Genomic DNA, 17,636 nt, shown 5'->3' with positions numbered 1-17,636 from the left:
TAATTTTGAAAGACTAACCTTGGTGATATATATGCAAATAAGCTTGAGCTGGGAATCTTAAGGCAGTAGTTTCTCACTACTAAAATTTCTGTTAGCACAGCTCAAAGGTTTTTTGTTTTGTTTTGTTTTTTCCTTCGGTTCAAAGTCTTCCCTTTTATTAAAGTCCAAGTTATCACTACATGGTTTGGTATTCAATAAAGGAAAACTTGTTCAAATAAGGTTAAACGTTATCATCAGTATCTCCAGGTGACTGTTTACACTCAAGTAGCATTATGAATAAATTACTGAGAAGCCCATCCATGAGGTTTACACTTAGCCCAATTCCTCTGGAGTGGAGATTCCTAGTTCATTTAAAGTTAGTCTAAGTTCCTGGATGACACAGGCGTAGATTTCCTTATGAGGCCCTGGTTTGTCCTTAACAACCACAAGGATGCTAACTGTACTAGCAGAATCATTTAACCACCTGAATGCCAGCAAAGCAGCATCAATGACTTTGGGTTCTGGAACCAGATCACAGCCAACAAGCATGGTCATCCCTTTACACAATTCCCAGGCATCAATATCTGGCTTCCTAAAGTATGTCATCCAGCAAGCATCAAACTCCTCATCTGTCTCCTGTGGCCCATGGGAGTGGCAGCTAACTGACTGGACAATGGCAGCAGGGCCAGAGGAGCAGGGACGTAGGGTGAGGTACAGGAGGCCTCCAGGGGTGACAAGGGCAACTACAGCTGTTGCTACCATGCAGGAGCAGAGACCAGCACTGAGCCCGGTAATGACAGCACACAGTCTAGGCGAAAAGTTTTTAAAAGTATCGAAAATTTAGTAAAAAAAATACTTTTAATTTAAAAAGGGACGCCTGGGTAGCCCACTCAGTTGAGCATCCGACTTTGGCTCAAGTCTGGATCTTGGGTTCGAGGTTTGTGCTGACAGCTCGGAACTGGACCCTGCTTCAGATTCTGTATCTCCTTCTCTCTCTGCCCCTCCCCCACTTGCGCACACTCTCTCTCTCTCTCTCTCTCAAAAATAAACATTAAAAAAATGTTATTAAAATAAAAATGTAGTAAATTCATAAAACAAAATAACTAAAAAGGATCCATTTCATGGTAGCTTTTCCTTATCAATTTTTTTAAGCAAAATTCCACAAAATTTATTTCAGAAAAAGTAATCAATATAGCATTTGCCAACTTTAAACACAATTTTATTAATGTATTTTTAAATGCTTCTAATCTATGGACAACCGCACATTCCAAAGAATTTTTTTCTTATATTAATAGATAGTATGTAGGGTATACCTAAGCACATCATTAACAACTAGGCATACCCAAGCAAAACACAATTTAAAATTTTTTTATTCAAACACATTGAAATTTGTTAAAATTAATTTTTGATAAAATTAATGCTTAAGTCAAATTTTCAGACTTTGATATTTTGACAGAATAAACTGTGCAGTATGCTATCTAGTTCTTGGAAGAGTTCAGCTGCATAGTGCTTCACATTCCTTTCCTTTTTTTCACATCTGTTCTCTTTCAAAAGAGATGAGTCTTACAAAGAATAAAACAATTCATCTCCAAACAATATTGAATAATTCACATAATCCATTAAAAAAGCCAGTTCCTTTAATTTTCAGAACCCCCCACACACAAATTTTCCTGTCTTCTTCTGTCCAAATGCTGAAGTATATGTAACATATGCTCAGCTGATCTTTTTAAACATTTTTTTAAATTTTTTTTTAATGTTTTATTTATTTCTAGGAGAGAGAGAGACAGCGTGAGCAGGGGAGGGTCAGAGAGAGAGAGAGTCACAGAATCTGAAACAGGCTCCAGGCTCTGGGCTGGCAGTCAGCACAGAGCCCGACGCGGGGCTTGAACCCACGAACCGCGAGATCATGACCTAAGCGAAAGTCGGACGCTTAACCGACTAAGCCACCCAGGCGCCCCTCAGGTGTGCTATTTTGAAGGGGCACATGCACACCAATGTCTATAGCAGTGGTATTAACGATAGCCAAAGTATGTAAAGAGCCCAAATGTCTATTGACTGATGAATGGAATGAAGAAGATGTGGGGGGTGTGTGTGTGTCTGTGTGTGTGTGTAAGTGATGGAATATTACTCAGCAGTCAAAAAGAATGCAATCTTGCCACTTGCAACAAAGTGAATGGATCTACAGTGTATTATGCTAAGCGAAATCAGTTAGAGAAAGACAGACATCATATGATTTCTGAGAGGGAGGCAAATCACAAGAGACTCTTAAATACAGAGAATAAACTGAGGGTTCCCGGAGGAGAGGTAGGTGGGGAATGGGCCAACTGGGTAATGGGCATTAAGTAGGGCACTTGTTTGGGATGAGCACTGGTTGGTGAATTTAAGTGACGAATCACTGGGTTCTACTTCTGAAACCAACACTATGCTGTATGTTAATAACTTGAGTTTAAATAAATTAAAAAAAAAAACCCCTTTAGATATCTTCAAATATTTCAGATGATAATTTAAGCTAAGAAATAGGATTTTAAATGGTTATATATTTTTTAAATTTTTAAAAATGTTTTATTTATTTTTGAGAGAGAGAGAGAGAGAGAGAGAGAAACAGCATGAGCAGGGGAGGGTCAGAGAGAGAGAGGGAGACACCGAATCTGAAGCAGGCTCCAGGCTGTGAGCTAGCTGTCAGTACAGAGCCCAACGTGGGGCTTGAACCCACAAACTATGTGATCATGACCTGAGCCGAAGTTGGACACCTAACCAACTGAGCCACCCAGGCACCCCAAAAAGGTTATTTATTAAAGTAATGAACAGTATGGTGACTATAGTTAATACCATACTGCATAGTTGAAAGTTGGTAAGAGGATGCTCTTAAAAGTTTTCATCACAAAAAAAAAAGAATTTTTAACTCTGTATGATGACAGATGTTAACTGGACTAACTGTGGTGATCAATTCTGCAATACATACAAATGTTAAATCATTACAGTGTATAAACTGAAACTAATATAACTTTATGTCAATTATATCTCAATGAAAAAAGAAATCGGCATCAAACAACAATAACAACTTTACTGAAAATCATTAATTCACTGTAACTGAGTACTACTTGAGGAAGAACAAATTCTGTATTAGGTACAAACAAAGCATCAGGCACAGTTAACTGCCTTCCAGACCATTGAACTTTAGCTGCAGAGACAAGATAACTTCAAGTGAAGTGATGGAGCGAGCAGGAGGTGGAGTAGAAGCCACGGGAGGGAGCCATTTACACAAAACAAAGGTCACAGCCAATGGTTAGTGAGCAGATGAGAATTGAGCCAGGTTATGAGGAACAAATAAAGCTGGCTCAGCGACTGTGTGTCAACTGTACTCAAATAGAAACTGAAATTAAAAAGAAAAGAAACCTACCCAAGTGAAAAGAAAGGGAAGAAGACATTTTAGAGAGGGAAAACATCCTAGAAGGGAGGTATTTGTGAGAGTTTTCTCTTTGGGGACTAGGGAAAAACAAGAAGACCAGAGGACTAGTGTGCGAGGAGGCATTTTTTGATTGATTTGAAAATGAGGTCATTAAAGACAGGTTAAAAGCTAGGGTGGAGAGCTCAAAATCAGTCTCTCGGGTAGAGGAGCCACACAGAAGTGGCAGGAAAGTTGTGGCAAGAGGAGAGAGACAGGAGCCGGGCCCTCAGGAGTGGAACCACCACAGCAGCACCTTCATGAGAACTGCATCAAGGAAAAGATAAAATCTTATGATCTAGAAAAAATGAGGCCATTGATACTATTCATAGTGTTATTAGAATACGGTGGCAGCAACGAAGTCTGAATGAAAGAGTTTTCCATAAGTGGAGGTGACAATAAAACTACTGTTTTGATAAAAACGGAAAGGCACAGAATTAGCAGGAGCACCAGCTGAATGTGATGTATACCTACGCAGCAGAGAAGAATGAAAACAAAAGGGAGAGGGAATGGAGCACAGATGCTCTGGACTTAGAAGAAAAAGTGTCAAGAACAAGAGAACTGTACCCGTCCTGAAAAAGAAGTCTATTAATTCTTCACTGGATTTGCTTTATTTATTCACTAAAGAAAGCTTATTAGCCAATTATTGAATGGTACGTCAATGCAATATAATTATTATGCTTCTGAAATAAGAATGAACCAACAATAGAGAGACCTTCTCATAACTTCAGTGTTCTCATACATAAAAAGTCTATTCCCTCCTTCATAGCTGCTGCAAGAACCGAATGAAGTAAGGCACTAGTACAAGTGCCTTAACTACTAAAACAAGACCTCATCTTCATCATCAATGATAAAGATTCAGCAGGAATTTTAACTCTTTGCAAACCATTTAGGTACCTTATCATTAAGCACTTCTAAGAGGGATTGAAAGGAGAGATGCAGAAGGTATATTTTTTAAAAGGCTGAGATACATTAAAAAGAAATTCAGGAAAGATTAGGTCCTTTATTTCACTGAATCTGGAGAAGGGAGTACAAATATCTGGGGCAATCTGTAAAAATGAACAAAGGCAAGTGGTTTGAAAGCCAATTAAGGTTTGAGAGCATGGAGTTTTGATGAGTAAGTCCATCCTGGTCTTGACTTTATATGAACCACTGCGTCTACAGCCAATACCACCCTGAATGCGCCCGATCTTGTCTGAACAAATGTGTTGGTTAGTTTATTCATTTAACAAGTATACTGAATAAACACTATGTATGTGGTTGTGTGTTGGTGTTGAATCAGAATCAAGATTTATAAGGCACACTCTGACCCAGGAACATCATGAGTACCCAAGTGGGCTCTAGGGAGCATGCCTACTGCTTCATGATACTTTATTTAATCGTTACAACAGCTCTATTAGGTAGGTGATAGTAGTATCTTCTACAGTTGAGATTAAAAACCTACCTAACAGAACTTGGATTTGTTTCCAGAGCAGAAGCTTTTTTTTTTTTTTTTTAAATGTTTTTTATTTATTTCTAGGAAAGAGACAGAGAGAGAGAGACAGCGTGAGCAGGGCAGGGTCAGAGAGAGAGGGAGACACAGACTCTGAAACAGGCTCCAGGCTCTGAGCTGGCAGTCAGCACAGAGCCCGACGCGGGGCTCGAACCCACGAACCACGAGATCATGACCTAAGCGAAAGTCGGACGCTTAACCGACTAAGCCACCCAGGCGCCCCAAGAGCAGAAGCTTTTGATTGTTATATGAAACTATTCATGATGAGAGGAAAGATACTTAAGGAATGACACTGAAAAGTCAGTATATGATCTGTGATGCCTGGCTCTGACAGGTGCAAAATTCAAGAGGAGACACTAAGCTTGATACTTGGAAGCAAAAACACCCCTAAAAGATAACAGAAGTAACCTAAAGACAGGAAATGGCATTGTGTGTATAGCAAATGATGAATAAAGATTATATAATTTGACACAAAAAATAATTTTGTTTGGATTAAAGGAATTCATTCAATTTACCCTAAGGAGATCTGCAGGCTGGTATGTTGAGAAAGATACAAAGAACTCAATTTTATTCCAAAAGACTAAAACAAGATTGGTTTCTAAATTCTAACTTATTAGAAATGAAGGCCTGACAAGGAGACATAAAGCAATATGCTAACTAGACTGGCATAGGGTACTCACTGAGACTCCAAGAACATATTTTTAAGAAAAGCAAACACTGATTTAAGCCTGAATGACTGAAGTCTATGACATATAATACCTCTAGACACAGAGTGTTTTGAAAAACAGACACGAGAGTTGTCTGGCACCCATTATGCTAAACCTAGGACAACGCTTTTAAAAGGAAAAAAATTAAAATCTTAAACAAAAATCTCTAGGTATACTAATAGGACAAAATAACAAGTTAATGCAAATTAAAACAACAGCATTATGGTTCCAAAATAATGTGAGAATGTGCTTCTGTTCTCACCTGGGTTTTGATGTTTTCAGGATCCTCAGCTTGGCTGTCTCGTTTTTGGCTGGGCTTCCAGGCATTCTCTGCCTTTTTCAGGTGCACATCTTCTTTCACAGAGACTGTAATGATCTTCCTGGGCTCTCTTCTCTGGCCAGGTTGAGATCTCCGTGGTCCAACATTCAACAACTAGGACAAGAATATTCTTTATTATATCTACAGAGAGTACTTAAAATTTACTGCCTCTTCTGTGCTGCTCAAGTCAAGCCTGATGATCACACCAAGTACGTCCTAGATGCAAAGATGGGTATTAAGCACTCAGTTGAGATGTGATCCTTGTGTGGGCACGAAGGTGAGAGGACAACCTTAGAATACCATCAGTGTAATGTTCTTTACTACTACCGTTTTTACTTCTGAAGTCCTAAATTAGATAAAGTGATGAGAAATTATGTTTGATACGTCTATTGTTCCTAACAAAAAAGACTACCCTTGAACCGACGCTTTAATTTTTACTCGTCGTGGGACTCTGGACTTCTCACTTGAATGATCATTAAAATTCATCAGCAATAATCATCACAGTCACAAATCTGCTTCAAGAACTAGGTTTCTAGGGGCGCCTGGGTGGCTCAGTTGGTTAAACGTCCGGCTTTGGCTCAGGTCATGATCTCACGGTTTGTGGGTTTGAGGCCCGCATCGCGCTCTGTGCTGACAGCTCAGAACCTGGAGCCTGCTTCCGATTCTGTATCTCCCTCTCTCTCTGCCCCTCCCCTGCTTACACTGTCTTTCTGTCACTCTCTCTCTCTCAGAAATAAATAAAAAATTAAAAAATATATTTAAAAAAACACAAAACTTAGGTTTCTAAACTTCCAGTGTGAAATGCAAATACAATTTTATCACAAAAATTGTCTATAGTGTAAGAGACCTAGCCTTCCTATAGATATTAATGGATCTCCATATTCCTTATATCATTTAGTGAGATCTGACTAAATTGTTCTCTGAAAAAACTTTCTTCCTCTCTTTGTAAGTACTATGTTCCTGCTAGAGTTCCACCCACTACACTCATTCTGTTAAAAACCATTTGCTGGCATGTCGTAATGGTCATCAAATTAAGAACAGTTACTGCAAGAGATAATGGAAGAAAAGTAACATGCTGTGTATTAAAATATCCATAATTGTTGTTATCTTAAATGCAAGGAAATAACTTTTTCAAGATTAAACATTTGGGTTGATAGTAAGTTCTGCTACTCCCAGATCTGTTGCATACTTATAGCCTTTACTTTCTCTGATATGCCATTTTCTAAATGCTGACTAATTATCATAATTAGACTTTAAGAAGGAAGAAAAAAAACTTCACACAAGACCTGGAGATCAGAATCATTATCTCACTTAGTACTCCAATACTGCCCTTCTGAATTTATATAAAGCTTCAGAAAAGATAGTAGAAACTTAAATTTCATGCTTTATATATACTGAAGAAAAAAAACCCCCACAAAAACCCAGGCTATAAGAGATACATGGTCTGAGGCCTAAGTTGATAAGCTTGAAAGCCTTTCAACAATACTCATTCTCAGAATTACACTTCACCATCTGCCCTAATTAGGAACAGTAGTATCAAGGATGTATTAGGATCAAGAGATAGACTTTCTGGGCAATACAAACCAATCTTGTCAAATACATCCAGCTAAGCAATCAGCATAAATGATACAATCTCAGAATACTTAGCAAACATTAAAAAACCTGAGGTCAGATAAACACAGAGGTACCACACATAGTATAACTAAAAAAGAACTGAGAAGGACCAAACTGGAAAAGTACTAACAGGGAATGGTGGCTAAACGGGACAGTACTACTATAAAAACACTTATTTATAACTGAAACTTTAATATAGTAGCCCAGACAAAATAATTCTGATAAGAGAATGCAGTACACCAAAGATCATCTGATTTTTATAATTCAGGTTATATTCTAGTGTTCACTTACAGGAGTTAAATCTTTTTAACACTTGGATAAGTTCAAATAAACAATTCTATCACAGGACATTTAAATTAATCCATGCTTGTGCATGTAAGAATTTGTCAAGAACAAAGATTGGTGGGTGTAATGAAAGGTAATTATGTCAAAATCAGATAAGAACCATAGTAAGCATAATTTGGGATAAAATTTTAATTATGTTTGAATGGTGCTCGCTTCGGCAGCACATATACTAAAATTGGAACGATACAGAGAAGATTAGCATGGCCCCTGCGCAAGGATGACACGCAAATTCGTGAAGCGTTCCATATTTTTTTGACGGAGGACCAAGGGGGAGAAGAAGGGCGGAAATGGTGGGGGAAAGGGAGAGAGGCAAACCATGAGAGACTCTTGAATGCTGACAAAAACTGAGGACTGATGGATGTGGGGGGGAGGGGGGAATGGGCATGAAGGAGGGCACTTTGGGGATGAGCACTGAGTGTTATGTAGAAACTAATTTGACAATAAACTATTTGTAAAAAAAATAAATAAATAAATAAAAATAAAAATTAAAAAAAAAATTATGTTTGAATGAAGTAGGAAATTTCCATTTCAAAAAAGTACTGGAAACTTCAATGATATGCCATGAAATTTGAATCTACAAAGTAAATATGACTTGTGCCAAGTGCCTTTACCAGCTCTATGACAAGTATGTACAGATTTCAAGTGAGCTGCATAAAATATAAAAATATGAGAAGTATTACTAAACAGGTAACAATGTTTGGAAGGGAAAAAAGTTTTGAAAAGACCACACATGCTGTTAGTCCAAGATAAAGAGTTGGTTGATGCCCTGTGTGCAAGCTCCCAAGACAACCTTACCTAACGTGTTCTCTGGCTCACTGCATGTAACTAAGACAGGTACTGCTCACAAATATTTATCCAAGTATATTGAGTCCTCCACAGATTTATTATACTTATAAACGCCTAACACACTTGATAAATTATTCTCTAATGTACTCATGTTTACAAGACTCAGAAGGACTATGGTATAGAAGAAAAGAGAGGCAGATTAGAAGACAAAGGAACTGAACTTTTGAGTTCCGTTCTGCTAATTACAAGCAAAGTTACTATGAGCCAATCTCTTAACTTTGTTGAACTTAGACTTTCTCATATATTAAATGCTGGTCCTACCTACAAAAGTATTATGAGGATCAGGGACATAAGGCATATAAAAGGACCTTAAAAACTAGGTAAGTTGGGGCACCTGGGTGGCTCAGTCAGTTGTGTTTCCAACTTGTACTCAGGTCATGATCTCACAGCTTATAGGTTCAAGCCCTTCATCAGGCTGTGTGCTGTCAGCACGGAGTCCACTTCAGGTTCTCTGGTCCCTTCCCTCTCCCTGTCCTCCCCCTCAAAACTTAATAAACATTAAAAAAAAAAAAAAAAAAAAAGGTAGGTTATCATCAATACCAAAAAAGAAAAGAACTTTTAAAAAAGTGGTATCTATATTGGTATAATTACCCTTAAACATTTCATGTCTTTTGTATGTGTGGAAAACAACACAAATTGTCAAATTTATAGCATCCTTCAGAAGATGTGCCATACATAATAATGACCTATTTATTAAACATAAACAAAATCTAGGATCCTGTATATGGAGGATATATTTATCAAAAAATGAAGCCTGGTCTCCTTGCTCAAAAGACAGACAATCCTGATTGGAAGAGGAACTTCCAGGCTGGAAAAGGAATTTTAAGGTATAATGTGCTCAGGGTTCAGGGCCCAAAAATATGACAACTCAAATGAAGCATCAAAATTTGGTGTTGATAACTAGTGAGCTGCTCATTTTTTTTTCTGACGAAATTAAGTTTAACCTTTTTTTAATGACTATCATGTATTTTTCTTAAATGTATTAAATAGGAAATCATACCCATCTCTGCTTTAAAATTTAGTACACATTGCTTTTATCTCCTTCAGAGACTCTTAAACTCCTCTGCTTACCTGGATTAACCAAAGAAAATAGGACCAATATTCATCCTACCAAGTTTTGAAGAAAAATAGCCAAATGTTCCTTTAAGGACGGAAGAATGATATAAACTCAGGGAACTTCTTTACTCCTAGGATTTTTATAATAGCTCAGCTAAGTAAATATGAATGGCAAATTACTAGTCTAGGTCCACTGCCTTTCCCATTTACTTTGGGGCACTTTCTCTGATGTTTACCCAGTAAAAGTAATATCACAATTCCTAAGTAATTTGACTTTTATTTATTTTTATGTTGTTTTTATTTTTTGAGAGAAAGGGAGTGAGTGGAAGAGGGGCAGAGGTAGGGGGATAGCGGGACAGAGGATCTGAAGCAGGCTCTGTGCTGAAAGGCTGTCAAGCAATGAGCCTGATGTGGGGCTCATACTCTCGAATTGTGAGATCATGATGTGGGGCTTGAACTCACAAATCGGGAGATCATGACCTGAGCCTATGTCAGACGCTCAACTGGTTTGAGCCATCCAGGTGCCCCTAAGTAATCTGATTTTTAAAAAACTAGAGAGAGGATACTGCCTAAGTGTTTCCAATAGATAAGGACATTACTATCCATAAAAAGACCTTTACATTGGAAAATTTTATGTAACTGCCTATGACATGTTAAAACATTTGCTATGCATTCAACATGTTTTATAGCACCTCTCCTGCAATAAAGTTCATACTAGTTATCATAGTTACTTAAACCATATCATGAAGCATACCTAGTAGATCTCAAGATCTTTGGGTGGTAATCATTTATAAGCCAACTGGGAAGCTGGGAAAAATGATTAGAGGAAGTTCCAAACCAAAAACTATGAAGAGCAGGGCTGCTGCTTTTTCCCAAACAGCATCATTAACTGATCCTTTATGTTAGACATCTACATCCTACAAAATTCCCACCTGAATTTTGTATCTATAACATTTCAAAATTTTGTTTGAATCTACAAAAATATAGCCAGGGAAAAAGCGCAAATTAAGTGGAGAACGTATGGGAGATGCTGGAAAAATAATTAACTTGCGTTAAGGCTTAACGTATCAGTATTAACTCTGATGGATTGCAATTTTGCTTAGAAATTGCTTGTGGCACATGCCAGAGCTATTTAAAGAAAGTGAAATAACTAAAACTGACCTTTTTGAAGACATTACAAATCCCTGATAATGGCTCACTTCCAATCACATTTCTTTGAATGCATCAAACAACTCATTTATATGATACAGGTAAGCATGTAGATTAGCATGTATTATGATATATTAGCATGTAGATTATACATTGTAATAGTTTCAAAATCCATTTTCTACTTTCAGTATTTTAAAAGAGACGGAGCTTATTCTCAATTCATAGTATTTCCTTTTGGCTATTCCTAATTATACAGTACACTGGGGATAAAAAGGGACAGTAAACACTGGAAGGGGAGATGCAGTAAGTCCTACCTATCTGTGAGTGACACAGGAACAACACAGAGCAATGGGAGAAGGATGCTGTCAAGCAGACAGAAACTGAAATAGCATCAACATTATTTCCAATGTTGGGAAAAACAAAGATATAAATCAAAACCGAAACTAAAACACAAACGCTAACAGAAATACAACGTTAAATCACCAAAAAGGGAAGTTGAAAAATAAAGCATCCAATGGTTGCTAGAAAGCTGCTTTCTAAGACTTTCTGGTGAAGTAATTAGCTCTTTAGAAAACAATTTTAATTTAGTATTTACAGGAAATAGATAAAGATTCCATTTCAATCCTCTGTGAGAGCAGAATATCACACACAGAGATACCTTTAAGATGCTGATGCTTAATAAATAATATGTTTCAAATTAAGGAGATTTTCTGTAGGTTGTGCAAAGCCTCCAATACGCTGTAGGCACTGAGGTATTTTCAGTTAGTGTTTGGCTGCAGGCAAACAACAAATAATTCAAGTATCTGCAAAGTAACATTTGTTTCTGACACTATAGTCTTACTTCAAAGCAGGTTTCAAAAGGTGCCATTCCAGAAATTAAAAGGTGATGGGGAAATAAAAAGTGTCACCTTAAATAAAAATATTTTTACAAACATAAAGTCATCTTAACAAGATGATGTGCAAATGTACATCAAACACCCAGGTCCTCCAGTAGTTTCAATTAAGCGCTCTCTATACCATTCCAACTTGGGGGAGAGGAGGTATTCACGTCACTGGCAACTGTCCCCCATGCTTTCTGCAAGTCTACAAAGCATGGAGTAGGCACAGCCTGCCGCACCCTGCACAGGGCAGTGCCCCGGCGTTAACTCCACTGGTGATGTCACTCCTACCGCTGAAGAGCCTGCCACTGGGGTGTAGAGGCTACCTGCAGTTTACCAATACTGTACTCTTTTGTACGTGTCATTTGTTCGTATTTTGACTTCACAACCTAGAGTAAGCGATAAGAACAAAACAGAAAATAGTGTAACAGCAGAGACTTGTTTAAAAAAAAAAAAAAATGGAGTCAGCGCACCCCGAGAGGCAGGCTCTTCAGGGGTGGGTGCGACATCGCCAGTGGAGTGCAGGCTGGGGCTTTGCTCTGTTCCAGAATTGGCAATCCATGCCTGCTCTGCACTTTGCAAATCTGTAGAAACAAAGACAAAGAGATGACCATTAGCTGAGTGTCATCAGAGATCTCAACTATATCAGGGCACCTCAACATGAAACAGAAATCCTATTTAAGTCTGGCTCTAATTTTTATCCATCTGCAGTTCATTTCAATTGAAAAAAATATCAAGACCAAAGTAATGCAGACCAGCTTCTCTGAAGTAAAAATGAGTCATATGTATTCTTTATTTGCTTTAATATTAGTATGGAAAAAAGGATAGTCTTCACCTCTTCTACTTCTTCTTCGTTAGAAGAATCAATGAGAAAAAGCCGTTCTCTTGCTGTGAGACAAGATGTCATGAAGTCTATGACAGTTTCTAACTAACTGGATTGTAGGAAACTTGCACTTACAGGTACACCTCTTCCACCAGGGGTTTGCCTTCCAAAATCTGCAAAGGCTGGAGTAAAGTCTGGTCCTCGAGGCAAAATCCGAGGATCCAGAGTTCGCATTGGCAATTTGGGTTGGTTGATCTGCATGAAGAAGCAAAGGAAAGCTTAACACAAGTTTCAAAGCGTTCAGTGCCCAAAAGACAAAAACCTAGACAGAAAAGACGGGTCAGCTAAAATGATAAGCACCAGCTTTCTGAACCAGTGAAGTCCTATGTGAACCATGGTCCCTCCTCCAGACTAGCCTTAGAGCCCTTAGGTCAGCAATCACTTTCTGGTGCTCTGGGACTGATGAGGCCTAAAAATTCCCAGGGGAGGCTAACCACAATCAGTAGCCTGGCTGCCTAGACACTCAGGACCAGCAGGATGGCATAAGAAGAGCTCTAAGAACCTAGGAACGAATTTGGGGATTTTTTTCCCAGGATATTCACGAGGACATCGGAGCACTTACCTAGAAGAATCCTGCCATAGTTCATTGCTGTTGTCTTACAGTTAGTAAAGCATATATTTTGAGTGATAGTAAGTCTCTAAAAGAGATATTTTTCATGTGTGATCACCATTTAAAATCTCATTCGGTCTGCCTGATTAATTGGAGGTACAGGCATATAATGTGACTATAGACTAAAAAAGCTAAGTAGCTCAGGGAGAAATCAACTAATAACTGGATGATGACAGAAAACTATTAGGAAGACAAGAAGGAATATTTCCTAGAGGATAATCTAATTTAGTGTATATAAAACCTGCCCTGAAAAGTAGTCTCAAATTAGCACTGCAAAATACGTACCTAAGAGAGATTTAGATATCAAGAGACATAAGAAAACCTATTGCGATAAAAGAGGAAAATAATACAAATATGGTCTGGAAAAGCAGTTGCTGGAAATCTCAAAAGAAGTGGATCTCATTCTGTAAGATAGTTACCACCTACACTTCAATAAGGATTAATAATTTCTCTTTAAAACAAAAGTATTTTAAACTTGGTCACCAGCACTGGTTCATCATTGATATATACTTGGGCAGATACCCATCTGAGTCTACTCTTTCTAATTTAATAAAGACAAAATAAACACTGTATTAACTTTCTGTTTGCACCATTAGGATCAGATGCCAAAACTGAAGATGAATTACTCTTAAGTTTGGTTTAGGGAAATTCTGAGATATAATATTAGTTGAAAGATGTTGATTACCACTTAAGTTTGATTTGTCTAATACCCTCTTAGGTTCCTGACCTGTCCTCAATGCCATTCTAATTCTATACTGAAATTTGAGAAATATTCATGAAAGAAGTCCATATCACTTTAGCCATAGTAGCCCAACAAACACACATTTTTCACCATATCACTAGGCAACAACTAGAACAATCAGACAGTAAATTTTAAAACTTCACCACTCAAATATGGGACAAACCCTAAGGTTACAGTAATCTATAGTAAATCTCAAATCCAACAGCACTATGTAGGAAAACTATAATACTTACACACATATTTTATTTTATTTTTTTGCAATTTTTTGACATATATATATTTTTTACAAATAGTTTATTGCCAAGTTGGTTTCCATATAACACCCAGTGCTCATCCCCACAAGTGGCCCTCCCTGTGCCCATCCCCTGCCCCCCACATCCATCAGTCCTCAGTTTTTGTCAGCATTCAGGAGTCTCTCATGGTTTGCCTCTCCCCCTTTCCCCCACTATTTCCCCCCTTCTTCTCCCCCATTGTCCTCCGTTAAGTTCCTCCTAATCCTCCTATACGTGCAAACATATATTTGTCCTTCTCTGCCTGACTTATGTCACTCAGCATAACACCCTCAAGGTCCATCCATGTTGCTACACATGGTCAGATTTCATTTTTTCTCATTGCCTTGTAGTATTCCATTGTATAGATAAACCACATCTTCTTGATCCATTCGTCCCTTGATGGACACTTAGGCTCTTTCCATGTTTTGGCTATTGTTGAGAGTGCTGCTATGAACACTGGCGTACATGTGCTCCTATGTCTCAGCATTTCTATATCCCTTGGGTAAATTCCTAGCAGTGCTATTGCTGGGTCATAGGGGAGTTCTAGTGTTAATTTTTTGAGGAACCTCCGCAGTTTTCCAGAGGGGCTGTACCAGTTTACATTCCCACCAACAGTGTAGGAGGGTACCCATTTCTCCACATCCTTGCCAGCATCTCGTGTTCTCTGATTTGCTCATTTTAGCTACTCTGACTGGTGTGAGGTGGTATCTCAGTGTCGTTTTGATTTGCATTTCCCTGATGAGTAGGGATGCTGAGCATCGTTTCATGTGTTTGTTGGCCATCTGGATGTCCTCTTTGGAGAAGTATCTGTTCATATCTTCTGCCCATTTCTTCACTGGGTTGTTTGTTTCTCGGGTGTGGAGTTTGGTGAGTTCCTTATAGATTCTGGATATCAACCCTTTATCTGATATGTCATTTGTAACTATCTTTTCCCATTCCGTTGGTTGCCTATTAGTTTTGTGGGTTGTTTCCTTTGCCGTACACACATATTTTAATCCAAATACACTTAGTCTAATTGTTCCTAAAAATTTTTGCTCATACTTCATATACTTGTACTGATAATTAAAACCAGTTCCCACCAGAAAGACATGGCTCCCTCCAAGTGTGTTGCTTACTTTGTCAAGAACCACGTCACTGATGGGAGGCAGGCCCTCTGGTTTCTGTATACAGGCGGGCATGAACTGGAAGTCCAGCAAAAACTCCCTGTCATACTGCTTCTTGCCTTCACTATCAGCAGGCTTCCAGGGATCTAGAAAAAGGGATTCAGGCAGACAAGTGTGTTTGGGGTTATTATACGTATAACCAGTAAGAGTACAAATTAGATTCTTTACTTTGTCATAGACAGAAACACAAAGCGAACACTGCGCTACAGTCAGAAAATGTCACATAAAAATTTTAAACAGCCATTTGTTCCTTCATCCTTTCTGGATACCTTTGATAGTAAACTGACATTATTACAGAAACTACTTAATATAAACTACCAAGCCCTGAAATATCTTAGAAATAAGGAATCTAATAATACTCTTTGGTTTCATATAAAAGAAGGATACTATGGTTGTTCACTTGGAAATATTTTTGGGGAGGGGGTGGCAAAAGTACACAAAACAAACACAATTTATTTTAAGATTCTGAAAAGGCTAATAAGCAGCTAAATACAATTTTTTCACCCCCTGACAACTGTTTATTCTAATTTTGAAGTATAGTTGATTTACAATATTGTATTCGTTTCAGGTACACAAGATAGTGACTTGACAATCCTATACATTACTAAAGGCTCAGTACAGTAAGTGTAGTTAAGCATCTGTCACCATATGAAGTGATTATATTATTATTGACTATATTCCCTATTCTGTACTTTACATCCCTGTGACTTCTTTATTTTGTAACTGAGAGTCTGACCTTCTGAATCTGTTTACCATTCTTGCCCACCACCCATCAACCTCCCTTCTGGCAATCATAGGTTGCTCTCTGTACTTATCAGTCTATTTCTGTTTTTCTATTTGTTTTTTAGATTCCACATATCAGTGAAATCATATGGTATTGGTCTTTTTCTGTCTCACTTAATCACTAAGAATAATGTCCTCTAGGTCCATCCATGTTGTTGCAGATGGCAAGATTTCTTTCTTTTTTACAGTTCAGTAATACTGCACAATGTGTGTATACACGCATGCAGGCACATACACATATATACACACATCTTTGTTTTCCATTCATTTATCAGTGGACACATAGGTTGCTTACATTATCTTGGCTATTGTAAATAATGCTGCAAAAAACATGAGGGTGCATATATCTTTTTGAATTTCTATGTTTGTTTTCATTGGGTAAATACCCAAAAGTAGAATTACTAAGTCATATAGATTTCTACTTTTTATTTTATCTTTTATTTAAAAATTTTTTTTAAAGTTTTGTTTCTGAGAGAGAAACAGAGAGAGAGAGAGCGAGCGTGAGCAGGGGCGGTCAGAGAGAGAGGGAGACACAGAATCTGAAACAGGCTCCAGGCTCTGAGCTGTCAGCACAGAGCCCGATGCAAGGGCTCAAACCCACAAACCATGAGATCATGACCTGAGCAGAAGTCAGATGCTTAACCGCCTGAGCCACCTAGGTGCCCTACAGTATTTCTAATTTTTTGAGAAACACCCATACTGTTCTCCATAGTAGCTGCAATGCTTTTATTCCCACCAATAGTGCATGGGGGTTCCCTCTTCATAACCTCACCAACACTTGTTATTTATTTCTTGTTTTTCTGATGCTAGTTATTCTCACAAATCTCATTGTGGTATGAGGTGATATCTCACTGTGGTTTTGATTTGTAGTTCCCTGATAATTAGTAATGTTTAGCATCCTCTCATGTGTCTGTTCAAGCCCTTTGCCCATTTTTTAAATTGGATTATTTGGGGTTTGTTTTTCATTGAGTTGTATGAGTTCTTTACATACTTTGGATAATAACCCCTTATCACTGCTGACTACAGCTTAATCCCAAGAAAATAATTAATGTACTTGCTTGCTGAGACTAAACTGGGAAGGCACAAATCCTTCTTCAAAAATCCTGACACACTCTTAATTTTTTTACAAGTTGTATTTGTTTACATAATCTCTACACTCAACGTGGGGCTTGAACTCACAACACCAGGATCGAGTCACATGCTCTCCTGACTGAACCAGTCAGGCACTTCGCATAGCCTATATTTTTAATATTAACTTTAAATTAGTTTTTTGCCATAGCATTCCTTGGTTACCATGACTATTGTTGCAGCTATCATTTCTTATAATCCTAATTTCATCATATTAAGTTAGAG

At 38.0% G+C, this 17,636-nt stretch overlaps 1 protein-coding gene and 1 non-coding gene across 2 annotated transcripts in view; one reads left to right on the top strand and one right to left on the bottom strand.

Annotated features, from left to right (window-relative positions):
- LOC120221380 (eukaryotic translation initiation factor 4 gamma 3) overlaps nucleotides 1–17,636 on the bottom strand; it is a gene marked incomplete at its 3' end in the record, with an annotated part of 80,578 nt that overhangs the window by 39,327 nt on the left and 23,615 nt on the right. Inside the window, exons 4-7 of the mRNA XM_039218742.1 lie at nucleotides 15,453–15,586; nucleotides 12,789–12,908; nucleotides 12,304–12,414; nucleotides 5,886–6,056 (exon numbers count right to left, since the gene is read on the bottom strand). Coding sequence (XP_039074673.1) covers nucleotides 5,886–6,056; nucleotides 12,304–12,414; nucleotides 12,789–12,908; nucleotides 15,453–15,586 — 536 coding nt within the window. The remainder of the gene's footprint in view (nucleotides 1–5,885; nucleotides 6,057–12,303; nucleotides 12,415–12,788; nucleotides 12,909–15,452; nucleotides 15,587–17,636) is intronic.
- Nucleotides 8,047–8,153, top strand: LOC120221395. Its single transcript, XR_005525807.1, has one exon. It is a non-coding gene; the product is annotated as a U6 spliceosomal RNA (small nuclear RNA).

This window comes from Hyaena hyaena, unplaced genomic scaffold (genome assembly GCF_003009895.1).
Source record: "Hyaena hyaena isolate Hyena2069 unplaced genomic scaffold, ASM300989v1 scaffold_780, whole genome shotgun sequence".
Classification (NCBI taxonomy): Eukaryota; Metazoa; Chordata; class Mammalia; order Carnivora; family Hyaenidae; genus Hyaena; species Hyaena hyaena.
The sequence above is the reverse complement of the archived record's forward strand: the minus strand, read 5'-3'. Positions and strand labels throughout refer to the sequence as shown.